General features: G+C 42.5%; 1 protein-coding gene across 1 annotated transcript in view; it reads right to left on the reverse strand.

Annotated features, from left to right (window-relative positions):
- Nucleotides 1–9: 9 nt before the first annotated feature.
- The window catches only part of LOC129429175 (alpha-tectorin-like), a 44,243-nt gene continuing 23,706 nt past the window's right edge, over nucleotides 10–20,546 (reverse strand). Inside the window, exons 9-13 of the mRNA XM_073855390.1 lie at nucleotides 7,068–7,620; nucleotides 4,352–4,548; nucleotides 3,993–4,128; nucleotides 98–257; nucleotides 10–16 (exon numbers count right to left, since the gene is read on the reverse strand). Coding sequence (XP_073711491.1) covers nucleotides 10–16; nucleotides 98–257; nucleotides 3,993–4,128; nucleotides 4,352–4,548; nucleotides 7,068–7,620 — 1,053 coding nt within the window. The remainder of the gene's footprint in view (nucleotides 17–97; nucleotides 258–3,992; nucleotides 4,129–4,351; nucleotides 4,549–7,067; nucleotides 7,621–20,546) is intronic.

Consider the following 20,546-nt stretch of genomic DNA (forward strand, 5'->3'; position numbering starts at 1 on the left):
GACAAAAATTTAAAAACTTTACAATACAATACAATAATGAAAAAAATTAAAATGCCAGGTTTTTAGATGAGAACCACAAAGCCCGAAATCATGAAACCTTATCAAAAACACACCGGTGCATGGGTTTCTTCCACTGATACTTTGAGATACATCAGTGATCTTAAATCCTTCCCAACAAGAGCACAAGTTACTTCCATTGTAATTGTGACAGTAAGCGTTCGGCCCACACACTGATGGGTGAAGACATTCATTAATATCTGAAAGAAAATAAGAAAAATAATTGGATTGGGAAAAGCAAAAGTGTCCAGAGCTTTGACTGTCACTCATACCTCTTCATAAGTTACTTCGTATTTCCCATAAATTACTTAAGCCTGATTTATTTTTCTGCGTCAGACCTACACTGTTACTACACTGTAGGCCCGGTGTCTCCAACCCTACTCCTGGTAAGCTACCGCCCTGCAGACTTCAGTTCCAACCCAGCTCCAAAACACCTGTCTGTATTTATCAAGCCAACCTGAACACTTTGATTAGCTGCTTCAGCTGTGTTTGTTCAACAAGGTATCACACCAAGGCGTGTACTACACACGATGGTCCACTACAGGATGCGTGTCAGTGTCATGCTTTGCCTTCTCTAGGTGTGAAAATAACCCGCATATCTAGGCGTAAAAAAATAACCCACATTTCTAGGCATAAAAAGGACCCATATTTATAAGGATGATAAACAATAGGGTCAGTGTTGGGAAAGTTCACTTTCTACATTAACTAGTTCAAAGTTCAGGTCACAAAGTTTAAAATGAACTAGTTTAGTTCATACTTCAAAATTTTGAGCTAGTTCACAGTTCCAAAAATGAACTAATTTATAGTTATTTTTTCCCATATTATTTTTACAAATTATTGCCATTATAGCCCATATAGAACCACAGACAGCAATTATTTTATCAGTTTTGACACTGAAGCTAAATGTGTCAGAATTAGCTTCAGCGACCCCCTTAAAGGTAGAGTAACAGATTTGATCCTGAAACATTTTTAGTTAAGTCTCCTCACATTCTGATAGCAATCACTGTGTTAAGTTGTTTAAATGTATTTGTAGAAATGTATGTCATCTGTGAAAGGCGTAGGACCTAAAAATGTTCAACCAATCATAGATTTCGTTCCGACGGACGTTTCCTTTTTTTCCCCTCATACGTAAGCGTAATTTGAATGCCCACTGCGCAGCGAGTCCACGCATACACCAAACGTCATTGGCGCGTTCACGTGCGCTCACCTCCTGTCTGTAAACAGCGAGAATGGCAAACTTTTCTGCTAAATTGACAACCTGTTCAGGAGCCACAAAACGAAATGCATCTTTTATAACAACAACAGCAAACACTGCCTGGATCAGCAAAAGACCAAAAACCCAAATGAACATCAGTAACTTTACTGCTTTACCACGAGATGCAAACAGCTGCAGGAGGCAAAGGGTCTGAAAGGGTCGTTGCACTGTTTATTTTGGTAAGGTGGGTACGTGATGTTTGTATTGAGATGGATTCAGATATTCTCCTTTGTTGAAACATTGTGTTGTTTATGAAATTTGTGTTCATTCACGGATTAGCGTAACGATATATTTACTACGTCTACACAACAGAACGTGTGCTTAAACTAATTCTGATGTAAACCAGTTGTTTATGTTGGTTATGTTGGAAGTCTTATTCACTTTGTACTGCAAAGTTTTCTCACTGGTGAATGAGACATGAGATGTGACCGTCTGATCTGTGCGTGTTCATGTGTTTTGAAAGAGGCGTGACTTAGGATGGCAATTTGACTTGAGGGCGGGCACGTGATTTCATTGCTAGGCGGCTACCGTTAGCATTTTCCAAAATGTGTTACCCTACCTTTAAGTTCAATTTGCCGTTTCAGGTTTGCTGTGGATGTGACTAAATTGCGGATTTTCTGTTTGAAAGCTGGCGGTCAAAGTTGCACAGAAATGTGAGATTTTTCCCATCCTCGTCCTCACCGACCTTGTCATAAAACTCATTGCTGCGTCGCCTACATGCTGCACCTCCATGCTGGTCTTTGTTTTAAAGACACATGCAGCAGTGAATCATTGGGGGCTGGTGTTGCTAGGTTGGGTGTTTTTTCCGCTACACATTAAGGCCTGTTTACAGTTTGTTTTAGCCGGGTTTTCGCCTGGAAGATTCTATAAAAATCTGGCACCTATTGAACGACATTAAACTGAGAGAGCGTGCCAGTCACAAACTCCAGAATAAACAAGTTCACAGTAACGTTCATCAGGCAGTAATACAGTACGTTCACCCTGCTGAAAAAACAGCATACCAGCAAGACCAGCATATGTTGTGTTTTGGTGCTGGTTTGCTAGTGAACATCAGCTAAACCAGCATCAGCACCAGCATAGCACCAGCTAAACCAGCATCAGCACCAGCATAGCACCAGCTAAACCAGCACCAAACCAGCATTAGCACCAGCTAAACCAGCACCAAACCAGCATTAGCACCAGCTAAACCAGCACCAAACCAGCATTAGCACCAGCTAAACCAGCACCAAACCAGCATTAGCACCAGCTAAACCAGCACCAAACCAGCATTAGCACCAGCTAAACCAGCACCAAACCAGCATTAGCACCAGCATCCCATGTTGGTCATACCAGCAAGACCAGATTATGTTGTTATTTGCTCTGAAAAAAAGTGTGAATCATAGTCCGGAAAATACGGTACAGTATTTTTCATGTGGGCATGTATTGCAAATAATGCATTATAAAACAATTGTTTTATTAACATAATCATGATGGTAATAGATGAAATTATTTATTGAGTACATGTCTCTAATGTTTGCAATTAAAATGAAAACTGTTTGATGATTCTTATGTGTTTCTGTTCTTTTTGATAATTACATATAACAGTGCAAATAACAACATGGCATCAAAACTATATTTTAAATTGCAGTATGCTGTCTTGAGGGCGGTTCACATTTCGCATCTAAAACCGTGCGGAAACCATGCATTGTCTTCCTCCTTCTTTTCCAATGCACTTTCGACGCTGTAATCTGAAAAATGTAAGCATTTTTAAGCTGAGCTGCGTCGCATGCGCGTCGCTCACTATTTGAGCGTGCTTGCCAAGGGCTACCAATGAGATTCAAACCTGTATCCTACTGAAATGCTGAAATTCAGCGGCTAGCTAATCTGCACTGACAATTAAGCTAAACATAATATGGATAATTAATGTGTTGTGAAGTGATGAATAGCCTCTTTTAATAAGCATGGCCTGCACTTTGTGCTAGTATGTAATAAACCTATTAACTGAACTCTGGCCTGAGACATTGCATTATTATTATTATTATTATTATTATGTTAAATTCAACAGAGGAAACAGGAGAGGGAAGTCAGGCAGTTGAGGAGGAGAAAGAGTTAGAAGGAGAAGAGAGGGAAATAATAGGTAAAGGGCCCTCCCAAGAAGACACACACAAGGTGCACAGTTTGCACATGTTGTTATTAAAAATAAATATGTTGTTTTAAAAATATAAAATGTATTTCTCAAGTGTCTTTTTTTTGGGGGGGGGGGTCCTCTGTATTTGAAAAATCCTGGCTACGACCTTGTTTGCCTTAAACATTGCTGGAAGCAGCAAGTACAGGGTCAAGCCTAGGCTGAAAGCTAAATAAAGGTGGTCTTCTATGATGATGAGACTGAGAAAGCAGTTTGAAATTTACACTAAAAAATGCTAGTATATTTTCCACCAAGTCTTGGGTCAAAAAAAAAGGATGAACCCAACCTGTTGGGTTAAAATTCAACCTATGCTTAAATGTTTAAACCCAAAATGCTGGGTTCTTTTAATTCACAGTTTTGTCAAATATATAAATGTTCTTGGTTAATTTAACCCAACGGCTGAATTTGTCCCTTTTTGAACCAATGCTGGGTTAAAAATAACCCAACATTTTTAGAGTGTATTTTCTCATGTTTGTCACATTTATTGTATTCACTGATAATAATGAAACAATTTACCATAGCAGCCAAGATGTCCATTTCTATATGTACAGTTCATGGCTGGTGGGCAAGAGTCTGTAGAACAACGCAGATCATACGGGCCAAAACACTTACAGTGTTTCAAACAGTCTGAAACCCAAAACTGTTCACCAATCTATTAAAATATAACATTAATCATTAACTTTACATTCCACTTACAGAGTTGCAAAATGTTTACCATTTGTGCTGTATGTTAATACTGTAATCAACTGCTTTAACAAGTATATGTCAAAGCACCAAGTAATGTTTGCAGAATTGTATTTAGCAGTAATACACCAATGCTTACATTAGCATAAAAACATAAAGCAATGTATTTTAACACCTTTTTTGACACTCACAGTATAGTAGAATCCATCATACATGCATCCACATTGCTCCACAGGTACACAGTGTCTTGCACTTCTCACAAATCCATCATTACAGAAACAGCCTTCTGAGCATGTGTATTCACAGCTCGCATCAATGCTGCTGGCACATGTATGACCACAGTTTGTGCCACACAGCTCGTAGTGAGCGTTCTCTGGACATGTCATGACTGTAAATGTAATGAGGAGTAATAAACTATCAGTTATATAGAAAATATCTCTTATTATACAATATACTAAAATATCTGTTAGTATCCTACAGTACACAGTTTATTAAACTTAATAATCCACAGTTACACACTATGTTAAATAATATGAATTTTTGGAAACTATAAAAGTAAAAGAAATCTCTTGAGGAATCACCACATTTTAAACTCAATTGAACTGGTCTTTTTCACTTATGTTCTGTTCACACTACCAACGACTCAGAATAGCATGATGTAATTCATTCCAGTGATAGATGGATACTTCCAGTGAAACAAGCAACAGTGATCATTGGTGACAGTAAGTGAGTATGTCCAGCGATGCGAAAAAGACAAATTCAACTTTAAGGAAATGACAAGTGACTTTTGGAAGCGACTATCAATGGGAGTTAAAGGCAGGGTAGGCAGGAATTATCTAAAAAACTTTTTTACAAGTTTGTCTAAACTGTCTTTATATACAAATGCATAATTAAAATGTAAGTACTCTGAAAAAGAGAGTATAAAACTCAAGTGTCTGTAGACCTCTCATGACTGTGTTAAACACAGTTAATTATTTCCATCCGGGACGAAACAAATGATTAGCTTGCTCAAATATCACTCTCTCTCGCGACCATGGTACCACCCGTTGCTATGGGATCTGCCCAGACATGCGCACACCCGATTGATTTGAACGTACACAAGGCACTCTAGGAAGAGCAAAAGTACAGCAGAGAAATAGCATTCACAACTCACAGAAAGTGCATTCACATCTTACACTACCTGCATATCCAGTCAGCGAAGGCAAAAAAGGAATAAACGAAGCAATCAAACGAGAGTAAATATCGCGTGGCTTTTCCTCGAGTCGATGATGCGGTAGCGTTATTGTCTGCGGGGTGTAGTCCTCGTCAGAGTCAACAATGCTTTCATCACGGAAACTCTTCCATGCAAAACACTGGCTTAATAGTGAGTACTAAAAGCCATCCGTTTATAAAAGCCATCTGTTTATATTCCTAGTGATAAAGTTAGGTGTATTATTACATGTGATTGTGACTTGGTGTTATTACATGCACCGCGCTCCTTCCTCTCCGCTTGTCTGAGGTAATTTGCGCGTTCATGTGTTTTGGGGGCGTGGCTTTAGAAGAAACCCAGAAGGGAGAGGGTGGAGTGAATGGAAAAATTAGCTGTGTTTAAAACAGTGGTGAGAGATCTACAGACACTCGATTTTTATACTCTCTTTTTAAGAGTACTTACATTTTACTTATGTATTGATATATAAAGACAGTTTAAACAAATTTGTAAAAAAGTTTTTTTAGATAATTCCTGCCTATCCTGCCTTTAAGTCAGTGGAGCCAAAGATATTTGATATTAACAAGATGCGTCACTCCTATTACTATGAATGGGGGAGATTGCAACTATCAATATGGCCGCTGTAGTCTCGCATTAAAGTATAAAGAGCCAAATGTCAACTTTTTGAAAATGACATCCTCTTGGGAAGGGCTCTGTACAGACTTTCAAACAGCCATTAAGAAGATTGGCAAGTACTTCACACATGCGCAGTATCTGACTTGCTAATCTAACGAGTAGGATAAAATGTCATGACATCAGAGCAGTGACACGACTTCCTTAAAAAGTCTGCCTTCTGGTGGAGCTCAGTGCCCGGTTGCATGAAACTCCTTAAGTGAGGGTTTCTCTAAGGGAGAAAAAATCCCTGAGGTAAAGGATTTATTTAAGAGCATTGCAACAAAGGTCTTAACTGTCACCCTTACCTAAGTGTTTATATTAAGTATTTTACGGCAGTCTCTGCCAAAACACGGCAGCGGAGACGCGGTTGCTGTAGTTACAAAATCTCACAGCGGTAAGAAATCAACGCACGCAGCTCAACAGACGGCGGATTTGTGTACAATGAAACATTGCAAATAACAGACTGTAAAGTGCCGCATGTATAAAACCTCAAAGTAATTCAATCTGGAAACACTTTAGATTGACGGACGATCAAACCGCTATTCTCCTAATAAATGCGCATCACTTTTCTCTAGGGATTATTTAGATCGTTAGAAATGCGCGTTGCTACATTTTCTTAAATAACCATACAATTAGCCATCGCGTGTGACGTTAAGGGACCTGTTTTAGTCTCTTAAGTTTTTAAGGGAAAATTGGACTTAAGGACTTTGTTGCAACGCATAGCAGAACTTAGGGTAATACTTTAGCATTTAAGGGTAAATACTTATTGACAGCCTTAAGGTTCACTTAAGGGTTTTTCTTGCAACCCATTTTTTATTAAGGGCACCCTTAACCTTATATTTAAGGGATTTCTTAGCTTAAGGACTTTCATGCAACCGGGCACAGGTCAGCAATCAATTACTGTGGTGAAAGGCTACTTATTTGTTTACTACTGTTACTAGGACAACCTAAACTAGGAATGTCTCCTAAAGACCTCATAGAAAGAGATATGTGACACACAGTGACAATGTCACTGGTAGTGTAACAAGGGCTTTCCAGTCACTTACCACATGACACATTTTCCCTCCATTGTAGGACATCAGCGTTGGCAGATTGACAGGCACTCACATAAGACTGAATAGAGCGGCACAATACATCATTCTGGTTCCCAGAGAGGCACACGTCAAATAAACAGTCATCAAAGTACACTTGTGGATCTACAGAAGCGTGACAGAATCTAAATGGGCCCTGAGTGTCAGTGATGATCTTACACAGGCCACGAGCAATTGTCTCATTTTGGCATGTAGGGCAGTTGTCTCCACAGTCATCATTGCATGGTATCTCATCCTCAACCTTCCATGATGCTCCAAACTGATCTTCTGAAGTTGCCAAAGAACCTGAAGGAGTCATGAAGTCATCTTCCGTATGATTGTTAAAGTTGCCACAGAGTCCACATGTAAGTCCTCTGTATGCTGCTGGTACAATGATCTTTACCATCCAGTAGCCATCATAGCTCACACTCAAACCAAAGTCAGTTAAGACACGTATGCGCGTTCCAGTGGAGTAGACAGATACCTGGCCAGCGTCACGGATGGGGAGGTTTCTGATCTCTCCATCAAACTAAATAGTAAAAGAAACAAAAGCAGAAAATTGTGACTAAATACAGCTACATATATGAGTGTAGCTTGAAATGGATTTGTAAAAATCAGATTTTATTTGTGTTTTTTTTTTGCTTGTTTGTATGTTTGTTTTTTCACACTTGCCAAATATGATCGGATTCCAATCTGTTTTGTAGAAAAATCTGATTTGGACTGACATTGTGAAGAAGGTACAATACAATGCTTTCAAATTGCTTTCACAGTACTGTAAAGTCACACAAAGAATGTTTGGTTTGGCAACGCATAAAGTTGAACAGGCCTTTTATTGAAGAGGGCTGATGAGTTGGTTTAGGCATAAAAAGGGATGTCCACTAAGTACATTTTTCCCTGGCCTCACCATTCTCACAAATACGGTTCTTCAAAGGTTTTTAAATGATAATAAAGGTTCTATATAATGTAGAACAGTATCTTATGGAATAACCTTTTTGTGCTGAAATGTTTTTTTGTCTTGGCAAAAGGGTTCGTTAAATTACAACTTGTTGGGATTCGGTTTGTGTGTTTTTGAGATTTATTATTTCCTTGTCATGTTTTGGTTTATTAATTACTGTGTTCCTTGTTTACTGTATTATGTACTGTTTTTGATTGGGGTCTTTGATTATGGTTTTTGATTTGCATTATATCTTGTTTTGTTTCTTACCCTGTCTTTGTATTTGAGTAGTTTTGTCCCTGTGGTTAAAGTATTATTTCTAGTGATTATGTTTGTATTTGAGTCTTGCCTGTTTCTCCTCGTGTTGATTTATTGTCTCCGCCTAGTCCTTTGTTACCCTGGTTACTCATTGTCTTCATGCTCCTCCCCTTGTTTGTTGTCATAGTGTTTCATTGTTCTGGTTAATTCATTGGTCAATGTTGTGTATATATCCACTTCCTGTTCACCCCTTTGTCACGGTCCATTGTGTTAATGTTACGGTGTTTTTGCCCGGTGTTCTCGTGTTTTGTTTGTTTACCTGTTGAAATAAATTCTTTAACTGCATTTGGATCCATCCTCTTCTCATCTGTGTGCACATCGTGACAGAATGGACCGTCAAACACAGGATCCAGCAGTTTTTGTGAACTCCGCAAGAGGAGTTGTTTGTTCCGATGCCTGTTTGTCTCCTGCCATGTCGGATAAGGAGTTCAGGAAGAGACGCACCAAACTGGCTTCACTACGTCCGCGGAATGAATCAGTGGAGGAATTCGCGCGAAGATTCTGGGCGGATTCTCGTGGTCTTCGACTGAACGACACCGAAATGAAGGTGTGGTTTAACCATTGTTTGGGTGAGCCGATTCCTATGCGTGAAATCGATGGACTTGATGTGATGGACTTTTTCGCCTTTGCTCGTCACGCAGATTTGCGTCTTAGAGGGCGTGTTTCATTCACGCCGGAGCTGCCCGAGGCAAAATCTTCAATTTCCTCGTCAAAGACTGCTGAGCTGGTGAGCGCGTCTTCCTCGCGCTGTTCGCGCAGTCGGCGGAGAGGGAGGAGATCCACACACAAGCAGTCTGTTGACAGCGTTGATTTTGATCTCTCTCTCCCCATCTGTTCGGCGAAGACGTCCGAATCTCTCCACAAGATGTCAGCCACCACACCCAGGTCACGTCACAAGATGGCCGCTTTTCCAGTTTGTGCACGTATGCAGCGATTGATCTCTAGTCTAGCTGATGCTCCATTAATGTCAGTACGGGCGTCTGCAGCCTTTTTTGATCATTTCTTAGCTATTTCTGAAGCCATCACATCGGTTAAGCCTGGACATGGTTCTAGACTGGCTATACGAAGAACACCTTTCACCACTGAGCCAGTAAAATCTTCACCTGTTGTCAAGATGGCCGACAGTGAGTCTTCAGTTGTTCCCAGTGTGACAGTGATGGCTGCACCAGTGGTTGAGATGGCCACCGTTATTCCGGCACCCACTCTTCAGAGAGCTATGGTTTCTCCTGCACCTGTTTTTAGAAGGGCTATAGTCAAATATACACCAGTTCTCAGGATGGCAGCCGCCATTCCTGCACCAGTGTTCCAGATAGCTGTACCCTTTCCTGCACCCATTCTCCAGCGGGCCGTTGCTAGGACTATACCTCTCAGAAGAGCTGTTGTCAAGCCTCCGCCCGTTCTCAGAGAGGCAATAGAGGTATGTCCTTTGAACTCTGCTCTGTCTACATTTGCCGTAGCCCTGGGGTGTGTGTTGACTGTCTTCTGTTCGTCTGTCTCCTGAGATGTCTACCAAGCCCCTTAGACTGAATCGTTGGAGGATACTGATGTGCTACCTGTCATGGTTGGAGGGTCTGGACCTGTGTCTTCACCTTTTTCTACGACTAGAGAGTCCGAACCTGAACCTCCTACCCAGCACATCACTGAGTCTTTTGTCACCAGTAATCCACCTGAGTCACTAAGGTCACGTGAGTCCGAGACAATTTCTATTGTTAGAGTAGGGGCTGAAATTGAGTTTTTTGAGTTTAGTGCTTTAACTAAGTTTGCTGAGCCTACTGTTTCCAAGTTTCTTGATTCTACCATAAAGCCTGTCACCGAGCCCCCTGAGCTTCCTGTCAAGGATAAAATGGTTAATCCTGAACTTTCTGCGTCATGTAGGCCAGTTTTCATGTGCTCACCTAAGCTTCATAAGCTTTCAGCCCTAGCCAAGATGGCTTTTGACTCGCATAGACTTTTTGCACCCATCTACACGGTCTCATTTGACTCAGAACTGTTTTCCCCACCTAAAATGACTATTTTTGAACTTTGTGCTCTGTCTAATGTCCTGCCCTGTGCGCTGCCCAGTGAACTGCCCTGTGCGCTGCCCAGTGAACTGCCCTGTGCGCTGCCCAGTGAACTGCCCTGTGCGCTGCCCAGTGAACTGCCCTGTGCGCTGCCCAGTGAACTGCCCTGTGCGCTGCCCAGTGAACTGCCCTGTGCGCTGCCCAGTGAACTGCCCTGTGCGCTGCCCAGTGAACTGCCCTGTGCGCTGCCCAGTGAACTGCCCTGTGCGCTGCCCAGTGAACTGCCCTGTGCGCTGCCCAGTGAACTGCCCTGTGCGCTGTCACAGATATCTCTCCATGAACTCGTTACCATGTTTAGGTCCAAGGAGTCTAAGCTGTTAAGTGTCTCTTTGCCTGTGTTGTATCCTGTTTTCCTGGCTTTGCCAGCCTCTCTTCTGCCTGTCCTTTTGTTCAGGTCCAGTGTGTCACGGGCGCCGCCCTGGCGTCCTGCCCTGCCTGCGCCGCCCTGGCGTCCTGCCCTGCCTGCGCCGCCCTGGCGTCCTGCCCTGCCTGCGCCGCCCTGGCGTCCTGCCCTGCCTGCGCCGCCCTGGCGTCCTGCCCTGCCGGCGCCGCCCTGGCGTCCTGCCCTGCCGGCGCCGCCCTGGCGTCCTGCCCTGCCGGCGCCGTCCTGGCGTCCTGCCCTGCCGGCGCCGCCTTGGACTCTGTCGCTGCCCGCGGCGCCGCCTTGGACTCTGTCGCTGCCCGCGGCGCCGCCTTGGACTCTGTCGCTGCCCGCGGCGCCGCCTTGGACTCTGTCGCTGCCCGCGGCGCCGCCTTGGACTCTGTCGCTGCCCGCGGCGCCGCCTTGGACTCTGTCGCTGCCCGCGGCGCCGCCTTGGACTCTGTCGCTGCCCGCGGCGCCGCCTTGGACTCTGTCGCTGCCCGCGGCGCCGCCTTGGACTCTGTCGCTGCCCGCGGCGCCGCCTTGGACTCTGTCGCTGCCCGCGGCGCCGCCTTGGACTCTGTCGCTGCCCGCGGCGCCGCCTTGGACTCTGTCGCTGCCCGCGGCGCCGCCTTGGCCCCCTGCTCTGCCGGCGCCTCCTTGGGTTTTGTTTTTTGGACTTTTGTTGGCCCTCCATCCCTCCCCCATTCCGCCTCCGCTCCACCTCCCACCTGATTTGTTATTTGTCTTGTAAACGTCTGGTATCCGTTTCCGTAGGGGGGGGTACTGTTGGGATTCGGTTTGTGTGTTTTTGAGATTTATTATTTCCTTGTCATGTTTTGGTTTATTAATTACTGTGTTCCTTGTTTACTGTATTATGTACTGTTTTTGATTGGGGTCTTTGATTATGGTTTTTGATTTGCATTATATCTTGTTTTGTTTCTTACCCTGTCTTTGTATTTGAGTAGTTTTGTCCCTGTGGTTAAAGTATTATTTCTAGTGATTATGTTTGTATTTGAGTCTTGCCTGTTTCTCCTCGTGTTGATTTATTGTCTCCGCCTAGTCCTTTGTTACCCTGGTTACTCATTGTCTTCATGCTCCTCCCCTTGTTTGTTGTCATAGTGTTTCATTGTTCTGGTTAATTCATTGGTCAATGTTGTGTATATATCCACTTCCTGTTCACCCCTTTGTCACGGTCCATTGTGTTAATGTTACGGTGTTTTTGCCCAGTGTTCTCGTGTTTTGTTTGTTTACCTGTTGAAATAAATTCTTTAACTGCATTTGGATCCATCCTCATCTCTCCTGTGTGCACATCGTGACACAACTTTTTTTTAAATTGAACCAGTTATTTTAAAGCTGCCTCTTGATTAGTTTCACCTGCAAAAAGCCCTGAGTCAACAGTCCTGATAAACCACCTTCAGACTAACAAAACAAACTGGTAAAATAGGACGAGATATCAATGGCGGTGATATCTCTTCAATCGCGGCGAAAGAGTTAAGTGTCTTGCTCAGAGACATAATGGTCACAGTGGATTCGAACCCGGGTCTCTCACACCAAAGGCGAGTGTCTTATCCACTGCACCATCACCACTGCCACACAGACATGGGTATTTTTATAACCAGAGTTTTTCCTCCAAAAAGTCCTGTCCACACATGCATGGTTTAAAAGAAATCTCTGTCTACATGATAAAGCAAAAACACGCTATCAAGCACTGTCAAGAGCATGCCACACCAGCAGGCGGCAATATAACCCATCTTGGCCAATCAGAAGCCTAACAAAAAAATATTACCGTTCCATTGCAAGGCAAAAACCCTGGTTTTACTGTCTACACGACAACACTGCAACTGGCGTTTCTTAAAATCCTCACCCTGGCAGGGGTTTTCAAAAATGTTTGGTTTGATTACCCTGATTTCACTTCCTTCTTCGCTACTGTTCGGACGCTTTTACGTGCGCTCTGTGCTTTGCGCTTTTGCTTTTCCGCTTTTATCTTTTGATTCAACTACCAGAAGTTCAGCACAGTGCTCAAACTAAACAATTACTCACACTAAAACTATAAATTCCTGGAACAATATTGATATTTGGAACATTCAACAACTTGGGGAATTTGTCATAGTGTCTCTGCTATTGCCGGGAGTTGACAATCCTAAAACAGGACAACACAGCTGCCCATACTCAAACAGAAGAAAAGAAGAAAGAATGCCTTCTTCTGGATCTGAATCCACCTGCTGCTCAAATTGCCACAGACTAGAGCCCGACCGATTTATCGTTTTGCCGATTTTATCGGCCGATATGAGCATGTCGCAGATATATCTGTATCGGCGTATAAGCCGCAGATATGCGCCGATATGAAAGTTTGTTACAGAACACATTAAATGCATTTGAAAGATGTAAGTACTTGTTTGTCCAGCAGAGTCCGCCATACTGGTTGCTAATGGTGACCCAGGTCACTCACTGTAGTGACACCATTCAATCCCCCACCCCCTTCACTTCAGTCAGTCAGTCTCTCAGTTCAGGTGGCATGGAAGCAGTCACGCAGTGTCTTCTTCACAACATTGTTACACCTGGTATTAAGACGCGCTTTGGTCGATTGGATTATAAATGGACAAGAGAGACGCATTCCCGTTTACATTTTGTGTTTTTAATCCGTCTCTTTGTCGACTTGCGAGTTAAAACGCAAGCGAGAGAAATGACGCGAGACGGAGAAATTACACGTTTAAACTACGCGCAGCCGTGCACTTATATAACACTATATGAGATTACTGCTGCTTGTGTTGTTAGTTAACACGCTCATTTCAGAGCAATTGATTCAATAAGCTCGCGCAACTCTACACCCTTGCTAAATAAAAGAAGCGTAGCGAAGACGCTTTAGTTTTATAAAAGTTTAAAGTTTGCACGGAACCCTGGGTTTGTGTTATAAAAACGTTGTGCACAAGCACAACATTAAACATAGCGTACATTAGTATGTGCTCCGTCAAGCATTGTCTTCGTAACTGTGAGTGGCTAACTCATTTGTGAAGTACACAACTTACTGTAAAGCTAATAATCAATGACTTCATAAGTTTCTCTTTGTAACGTTATTCTTGTCAAAACTGCAAATGATGCAAGTTTTATGTATTTTGTTCTCTTTGTGTTTTAAAGTTATTTATAATAAGTCAACTTTACAGTTTAGTGCACTGATATCCGACTAATTTTGGATAATAAAGTTTATTGTTAACTTCTTGCCTATAGTACATATCTTTGTCACATCAATATAAGTGTTGGATCACCACATTTGTGAGTGATCACCACATTTGTGAGTGATCATTGCATTGCATTGCATTGTATAATTCATATACAGTATATTATGTTAAAGTATATAGTGTTTTCTATGTACAGTAGTATAATATACTGTAGTATATGTGTACTGAACTATAATATACACATAAAGAATATCGGCCGATATATCGTTATCGGTCTTTTTTTACTCCCTAATATCTGTATCGGCCCGAAAAAACGCATATCGGTCGGGCTCTACCACAGACTTTTACAAAAGATTGCAGTTCTCGAAACAAAGTTACTTGTGGTGCTGCCGACCCTGCCAGAACATACAGCGGAGCTTCATCAAGATCCTTCTCAACATAAAGCTGGTGAGTCCTGTGAACCTAATGCTTTTAAACAGGTCATAGTGAGCTCAGAGAAACCTAAAGTAATTGAGGACACAAACCAATGGCATAAAAAGGGTGCAAGACCCAAAAGTGCCCAAGACATTAGACTGTCACGAGTGTCACAAATTGCTGCATTAGCATCATCTACCCCAGATATGGGTACAACTCGAGTAGCCAATATTGGTATTCTACCACCCCCTGTACGGCTTGAAAATAGATTTAAAGCACTAATGAGTTTGGGTGAAGAATCCCCAAATGTTAATGGACACAGATCCCATAAGCCAGTTACTTACAGAGCTAACAGACGCTCAATATCATACAGGCAGCGGCGCTCCGCTCAGACAGGAGCCGAGCCAAGCACGCTGATAGTGGGTGACAATATTATCAGAAACTTTGAAAGCAAGGCTACCCGTACATACACTGTTAGAAATTACCAGCATTTTACAATAATTAACAGTATTATTTTACCGTAACTTGTTGTAATTAAGTTTCCCTGTAATATCCCAATGCATACCTGTGAAAACTATAGTATCCCTGGATTTTACAGCATTTAACTCTTATTTTACAGTAAAATCTTGCAATCTAAAACCTGCTGTTATATCCCAAAAAGGTCTGTAATATCACAGCAACACAGTGAAAAAAATGCGTGTGCACATTTATGTAATTAGTCAAGGTTATCATAGATTAGCAGGGCTAACCGTTAGCTGTTTAACTTTAATAACTTTGTGATTCAAATGGTCAATGAAAACATATTTTTCCAGCGGATATCCTAGTTACAACATGACTGAGCTAACTAAAGTTAGTCTCATGTCGTGTTCGACAACGGGAGGATTTTAACACTTGGGTTCCCACTTGTCCTGATATGAATGAATACTAATTGTAAAAGTTGTAAATGCACTTGCAGTGAGCAATCTCAAAGTGCAACAGAAAAAAACACTATGTGACGGTTTCCTGGACAGGGTTTAGGTTAATCCAGGACTAGACCTTATTTAAATTAGGTCATTTAAGATGTTTTTACAAACGTACCTTACAAAAACACTACAGGTGTGCACCTTGAGACAAAACAATGGCACCGATATATTTTAAAATTAGTCAGTACAAGGTGTTTTTAAATTAGAGCAGCTCAAACATGCATTGTAGTCTTGGGCTAGAATAATCCCTGTCCAGGAAAGGATATATATATACACTCACACACCACTATCATTATTGACATATGGCTTAAATTAAATTATAATCTGCATTCAAACTGAAATTCTTATTGTTGGTTGCCTTTGTGTAATTTCTCCTTTTTCTTTTCGTTCCAGGTCATCAGAGGGCGAGACTAACTATCCTGTTCAGTGTCAGCCTAAGAGTGAGGATACATAGATTAGGTAGGTGACTAGTTAACATGCACCACAATGTTCAACTGTAAATTCTTTTGACTGAGAATGTGTGTAACTATGTTCAGCACACAAAACTGCATAGCAATGCCCCCAATTATTACTACCAGTGTGGGGTGCCTGACTGCTCATGGAGGTACAGAATACACACAGGACTGTAAATGTATATGTATAGGCAGCATAGGTCCTACCTGCAGGCTGCTGGGGCTATACTGCCTGCCACATCAGCTCTACCACCTGACACACCCTTGAAATATATGCTTGAGGCTTGTGCATTTAAGTGTGACACTTTGGCCTCTCTTATTAAGCATTTGAAGATGCACATAAGGGAAGGAATGGCTTTATGAAACTTTCAGGTGCTGCATGATATCACTGCGCCCATGGTACGTTTGCAACTTTCCTTGATTATTACACCAGAATGAGAGTATAGTTCCATATCAAATCAGCCTAGAAAATTGCCACGTTTTATTTTCCATTAGTTTTATTGTACGTTCTTACTTGAGAAGAGACAGCTATTAAATCGGACAAATTACGGAAATCTTTGCAGACGTGATGATAATAGTCTAATCGGATCCAATGATCTATGCTAGGTTGGACCTATACGTGGTATTGCCAGACTCATGGAACTGCTGGATTTACTACCTCTGACCAATGAACAATATTTATCCTTTATCCTAAATCCATGTTATTGTGTGTTAACTATGTTACAGCCATGTGCCACTGCTGTGGATGTCAATACTGCAAAACTCCCCGGCACCCCCTGCTTGATCAATCAAGGTAATGTTACTTTGATCTAGTATCGACATTTCTAACTCATTATTTTTTCATTCTAGAAATCTTCATGACCACAATAAATAATAATAATTATAATAAGAATTACATTTGTATAGCCCTTTGTATCTTAAGTAGATCGCAAAGTGCTCATAACACAATGTTGTATCTGTTCATTTCAGGTGACATGATGAAGCCCTCTGGATGGTTTATGTCCATCGAGGGACATGTCGTCATGGGCCCACACCCTATCTTTTTACACGGAGTAGCTGCTTTCTTCAGCAGCTATTACGTTTTTAACCTTGAGTATCCTGCCGCTGGATCTTCGACCCTGGAGTTCATTCAAAGGTATTTTATAAAGATTGCATTTAATCTTGTAATTCACATTATAGTACAGGCTTCCAACTCAATGATTGTTTTGAGGTCGAAAAATATGGCGTTTAATCAGACCCAAAAGTCTCGCGCGCAAAAAACATGCGTGAGTGAGAGATACAAGCGTCCTCGCGAGCGAGCAGAACACAATTCACGCGAGCAAGGGCTTGGATGAGCTCGGTCGGCTCTCTCTTTTCTCTCACAGCTGCACCACACGCGCTTGCTCGATCAAGATGACTTTTGGGTCTTTGGGGGCGGGACATTGACTGATGTCTTCGTGCCTATGATTGGTTGGTTGATTTAATCAGTGATACGCATAATCTTCTGTTCTCAATTCGTATCCAGTCAATCTAGGTAGAGAAGACACTTTTATATGACCATTATGTTGGAGCACGTAATTTTAAAACATAAGTCTTGTTTGATCCATGCAATAGGCTGCAAACCAAACAATAATGCCAATTTTATTACATATTTTGTTTACTGTTTATCATCTTGCAATATTTACTGTATGCTACATATTGACATTGTCAGGTCACAGAGTTGGTTCAGACTTAGCATTAGCAAACTTTAGTATAGTCCTGTACAAAACTTTATCAAAAAAGGTGATATTATCTAACAGCTATAACCATGTTGTGTACCATGGTTAACTTTTGTAAGGGGCGCTTATTGCATGGTTGAAACAAGACTAATGTTTTAACATAAATAACCTACTCCGACATAATGGTCATATTAAAACATGTCTTCTCTACCTAGATTGACTGGAGACAGATTGTGGAACAAGAGATCATGCGTGTCGCTAATCAAATCCAATAACCAATCACAGTTGCGGAGACATCAGTCAATGTCTCACCCCCAAAGTCGCAAAAGTAATCTTGAGCGAGCGAGCTCGTGTGGTGCAGCTGTGAGAGCATACTGTAGAGAATCGAACGAGTGCTCATCCCAGCCCTTGCTCGCATGACTGCATTTGTGCGCACTGTGCGGAGGTGCGCTCTCGCGAGGACGCTTGTCCTTGCACGAAGAGTGTTCTCGTATCTCTTGCTCGCGCATGGATTTTGTGCGCCCGATTTTTGGGTCTGATTAAACGCCAAAGAAAATGCCGACAAACAAGGCACCTGAGGCTAGCCTGGTGAGACCTTTTTTATCTCGCAAACTCATTCAATTTCGCTCTGCAAATCAGTCTGGGATTCTACATGATTCTATGCTGACAAATACCTGCCTGTCCAATCACAGCTATTTATTTTGTTTTGGGGCAGGCTATGTAATGATGATTTCGAAACGTCTATTGCAAAATGCGAATGCATTGAATGAAGTAGATGAAATTTTCTTTAAAAGCAGAACAAAATGCTCTCAGGCCCTTAAAATGGTTTACATCATTTGAATCACAAGAATCTCAGCTTTTTAATGATTATGTGATATGTTTAGGTTTTTTATTTTTTAAGTTATTAAATTTCAAGATGTTATCAACCAAAACACACGCATTGTACCGCCGACGGTACAGCGGAATGCGATCAGGTTAATTGAAAAGGATTTGTTTGTCAAACATTCAACAGGGTTTGATTTTAATTTACCAACTGGCCAATTGCATGAAGATGCATTTCAGTGGCGGTGCACATTGATATGGCCTCTCATAGTAGAAAATCAACCACTTTGCCTCAGGCAAACCTAACCTGAGGCATCTTGGCTAAAAATGGCAAAAAAATATGGTGAGAGTAAGATCTAAGGCAGTGGTTCCCAAACTTTATCAGCGTGCGGCCCCCCTTGTGTACGGTGCATTCCTTTGCGGCCCCAAAAGAAAATTTGTGACAAAACTGTTCTAAAACTCAACATTTTAATAAAAAAACATTAAATTATACAAAAAAGTAGTGCTTTTGGTTAGTAGCCTTATTTTTTAGGTTTAATTACACAGAATTCATGATAAATTAATGTATTTCATAACATGTCATAAAACTGGGGCCCCCCTGGCACCATCTCGCGGCCCCGTCCCCCAGTTTGAAAACGTCTCGGTTACTATCGTAACCTCGGTTCCCTGAGAGAACGTGAACGAGACATTGCGTCAGTTAGCTGACGCTATGGGATTGATCCTTCAATCACGATTACCCTGAAGCCTTATTGCACAACGCCAGTGCAGTTGAAACTCGCGCTGGCCAATGACGCTCAAGACGGCAAAGGAGGAGTGGCCTTCTTACTATAATAGCAGCCGTCTTGAGCGAATATCTTCAGTAAAAACGACTGAACGAGCGTACAGCCTACGAAGCCGTGAGCACGGCAGCTAACGCAATGTCTCGTTCACGTTCTCTCAGGGAACCGAGGTTACGATAGTAACCGAGACGTTCCCTGTCGAGAACGTTCTCTCGACATTGCGTCAGTTAGCTGACGCTATGGGAGATTGTATAGAACCGCGCCGTGCATACGGCAAGATAGGCCAAGCATAACGAAGCAAACAGCATGCAACAATCTCAAATGACCAGCCGATAGCGGCATATCGTACTAAGCACCAGCCAAAAACCATAACAGAGCCAGTAGCGTACTAGCGTAACACCACATTATGCGGGTAAGAAGTAAACGCTAAAGAATTAAACAACATACCTAGCGAGCGGACGGCGTCCGGCGCACAAGTTGTAGAAGAGTTTAAATCATTGCACTGGCGGCAGTGAACACAGCACTCTTGCAGTCATATGTTGACTTGCCCAACGGGCGGACGAGATCCGGCGTTGAAGTTTGTAAAATATAATCCACATGCAGTATTCATATGACTCAGCATCCAGGGAGCGGGTGATTCCCGGCGTCAGAAATGCAAGTGATAATCCACAAAAACCAATACATGGTGGAATTCTCGTAGTGAATAAATCGAATACTCAGCGGGCGAGCAGCGTCCGGCGCTAAGGTATTCTCAAGTCGGCGTCGCCGTAGCGCCGCCCCTCACACACGACCTGATAGAAACCATCAGGTATGTCTGGAGGTAGAGGGCGTGTTTACCGAGAGCACTCGGGAAGCCAATGAGGAGACATCCAGATTGTAAAACCTAGCAAAGGTGTTCTGAGACGACCAGCCAGCTGCCAAGCATAAATCCTGAATAGATGCGCCTTTATACCAAGCCCATGACGATGCAATAGCTCTCGTAGAATGGGCTTTAATATCCAAAGGGCATCGCACTCCTTGGCTAGAGTATGCCAGTGAAATAGCATCAACCACCCAGTGCGAAAGTCTTTGCTTGGAAACTGGGCGTCCTTTGGCGCTGCCTCCAAAACAAACAAACAGCTGTTCCGCTGTCCGGAACGGCGCCGAGCGATCAATATAAGCTTTTAGCGCTCTTACCGGGCAAAGCTCACTCTGGACGATCGTGTTAGTAGTCGCCGCGTCATCCGAGGAGAAGGCGGGGATAGAAATAACCTGCGCTCTAAATGGCGTGGATAGCGATTTAGGCACATAACCCGCTTTGGGTTTTGACGTGACATTACAGTCCCCTGGTCCAAATTGTAAGCATTCAGCGTTCACAGAGAGTGCATGCAGATCTCCTATGCGCTTAGCTGAAGCCAAAGCCAGCAGAAGCACAGTTTTTAGAGAGAGCTCCTTCAAACCTACCGTTGGAATAGGCTCAAACGGAGGAAGAGTTAGT

The sequence above is a fragment of the Misgurnus anguillicaudatus genome, chromosome 18 (assembly GCF_027580225.2).
Source record: "Misgurnus anguillicaudatus chromosome 18, ASM2758022v2, whole genome shotgun sequence".
Classification (NCBI taxonomy): domain Eukaryota; kingdom Metazoa; phylum Chordata; class Actinopteri; order Cypriniformes; family Cobitidae; genus Misgurnus; species Misgurnus anguillicaudatus.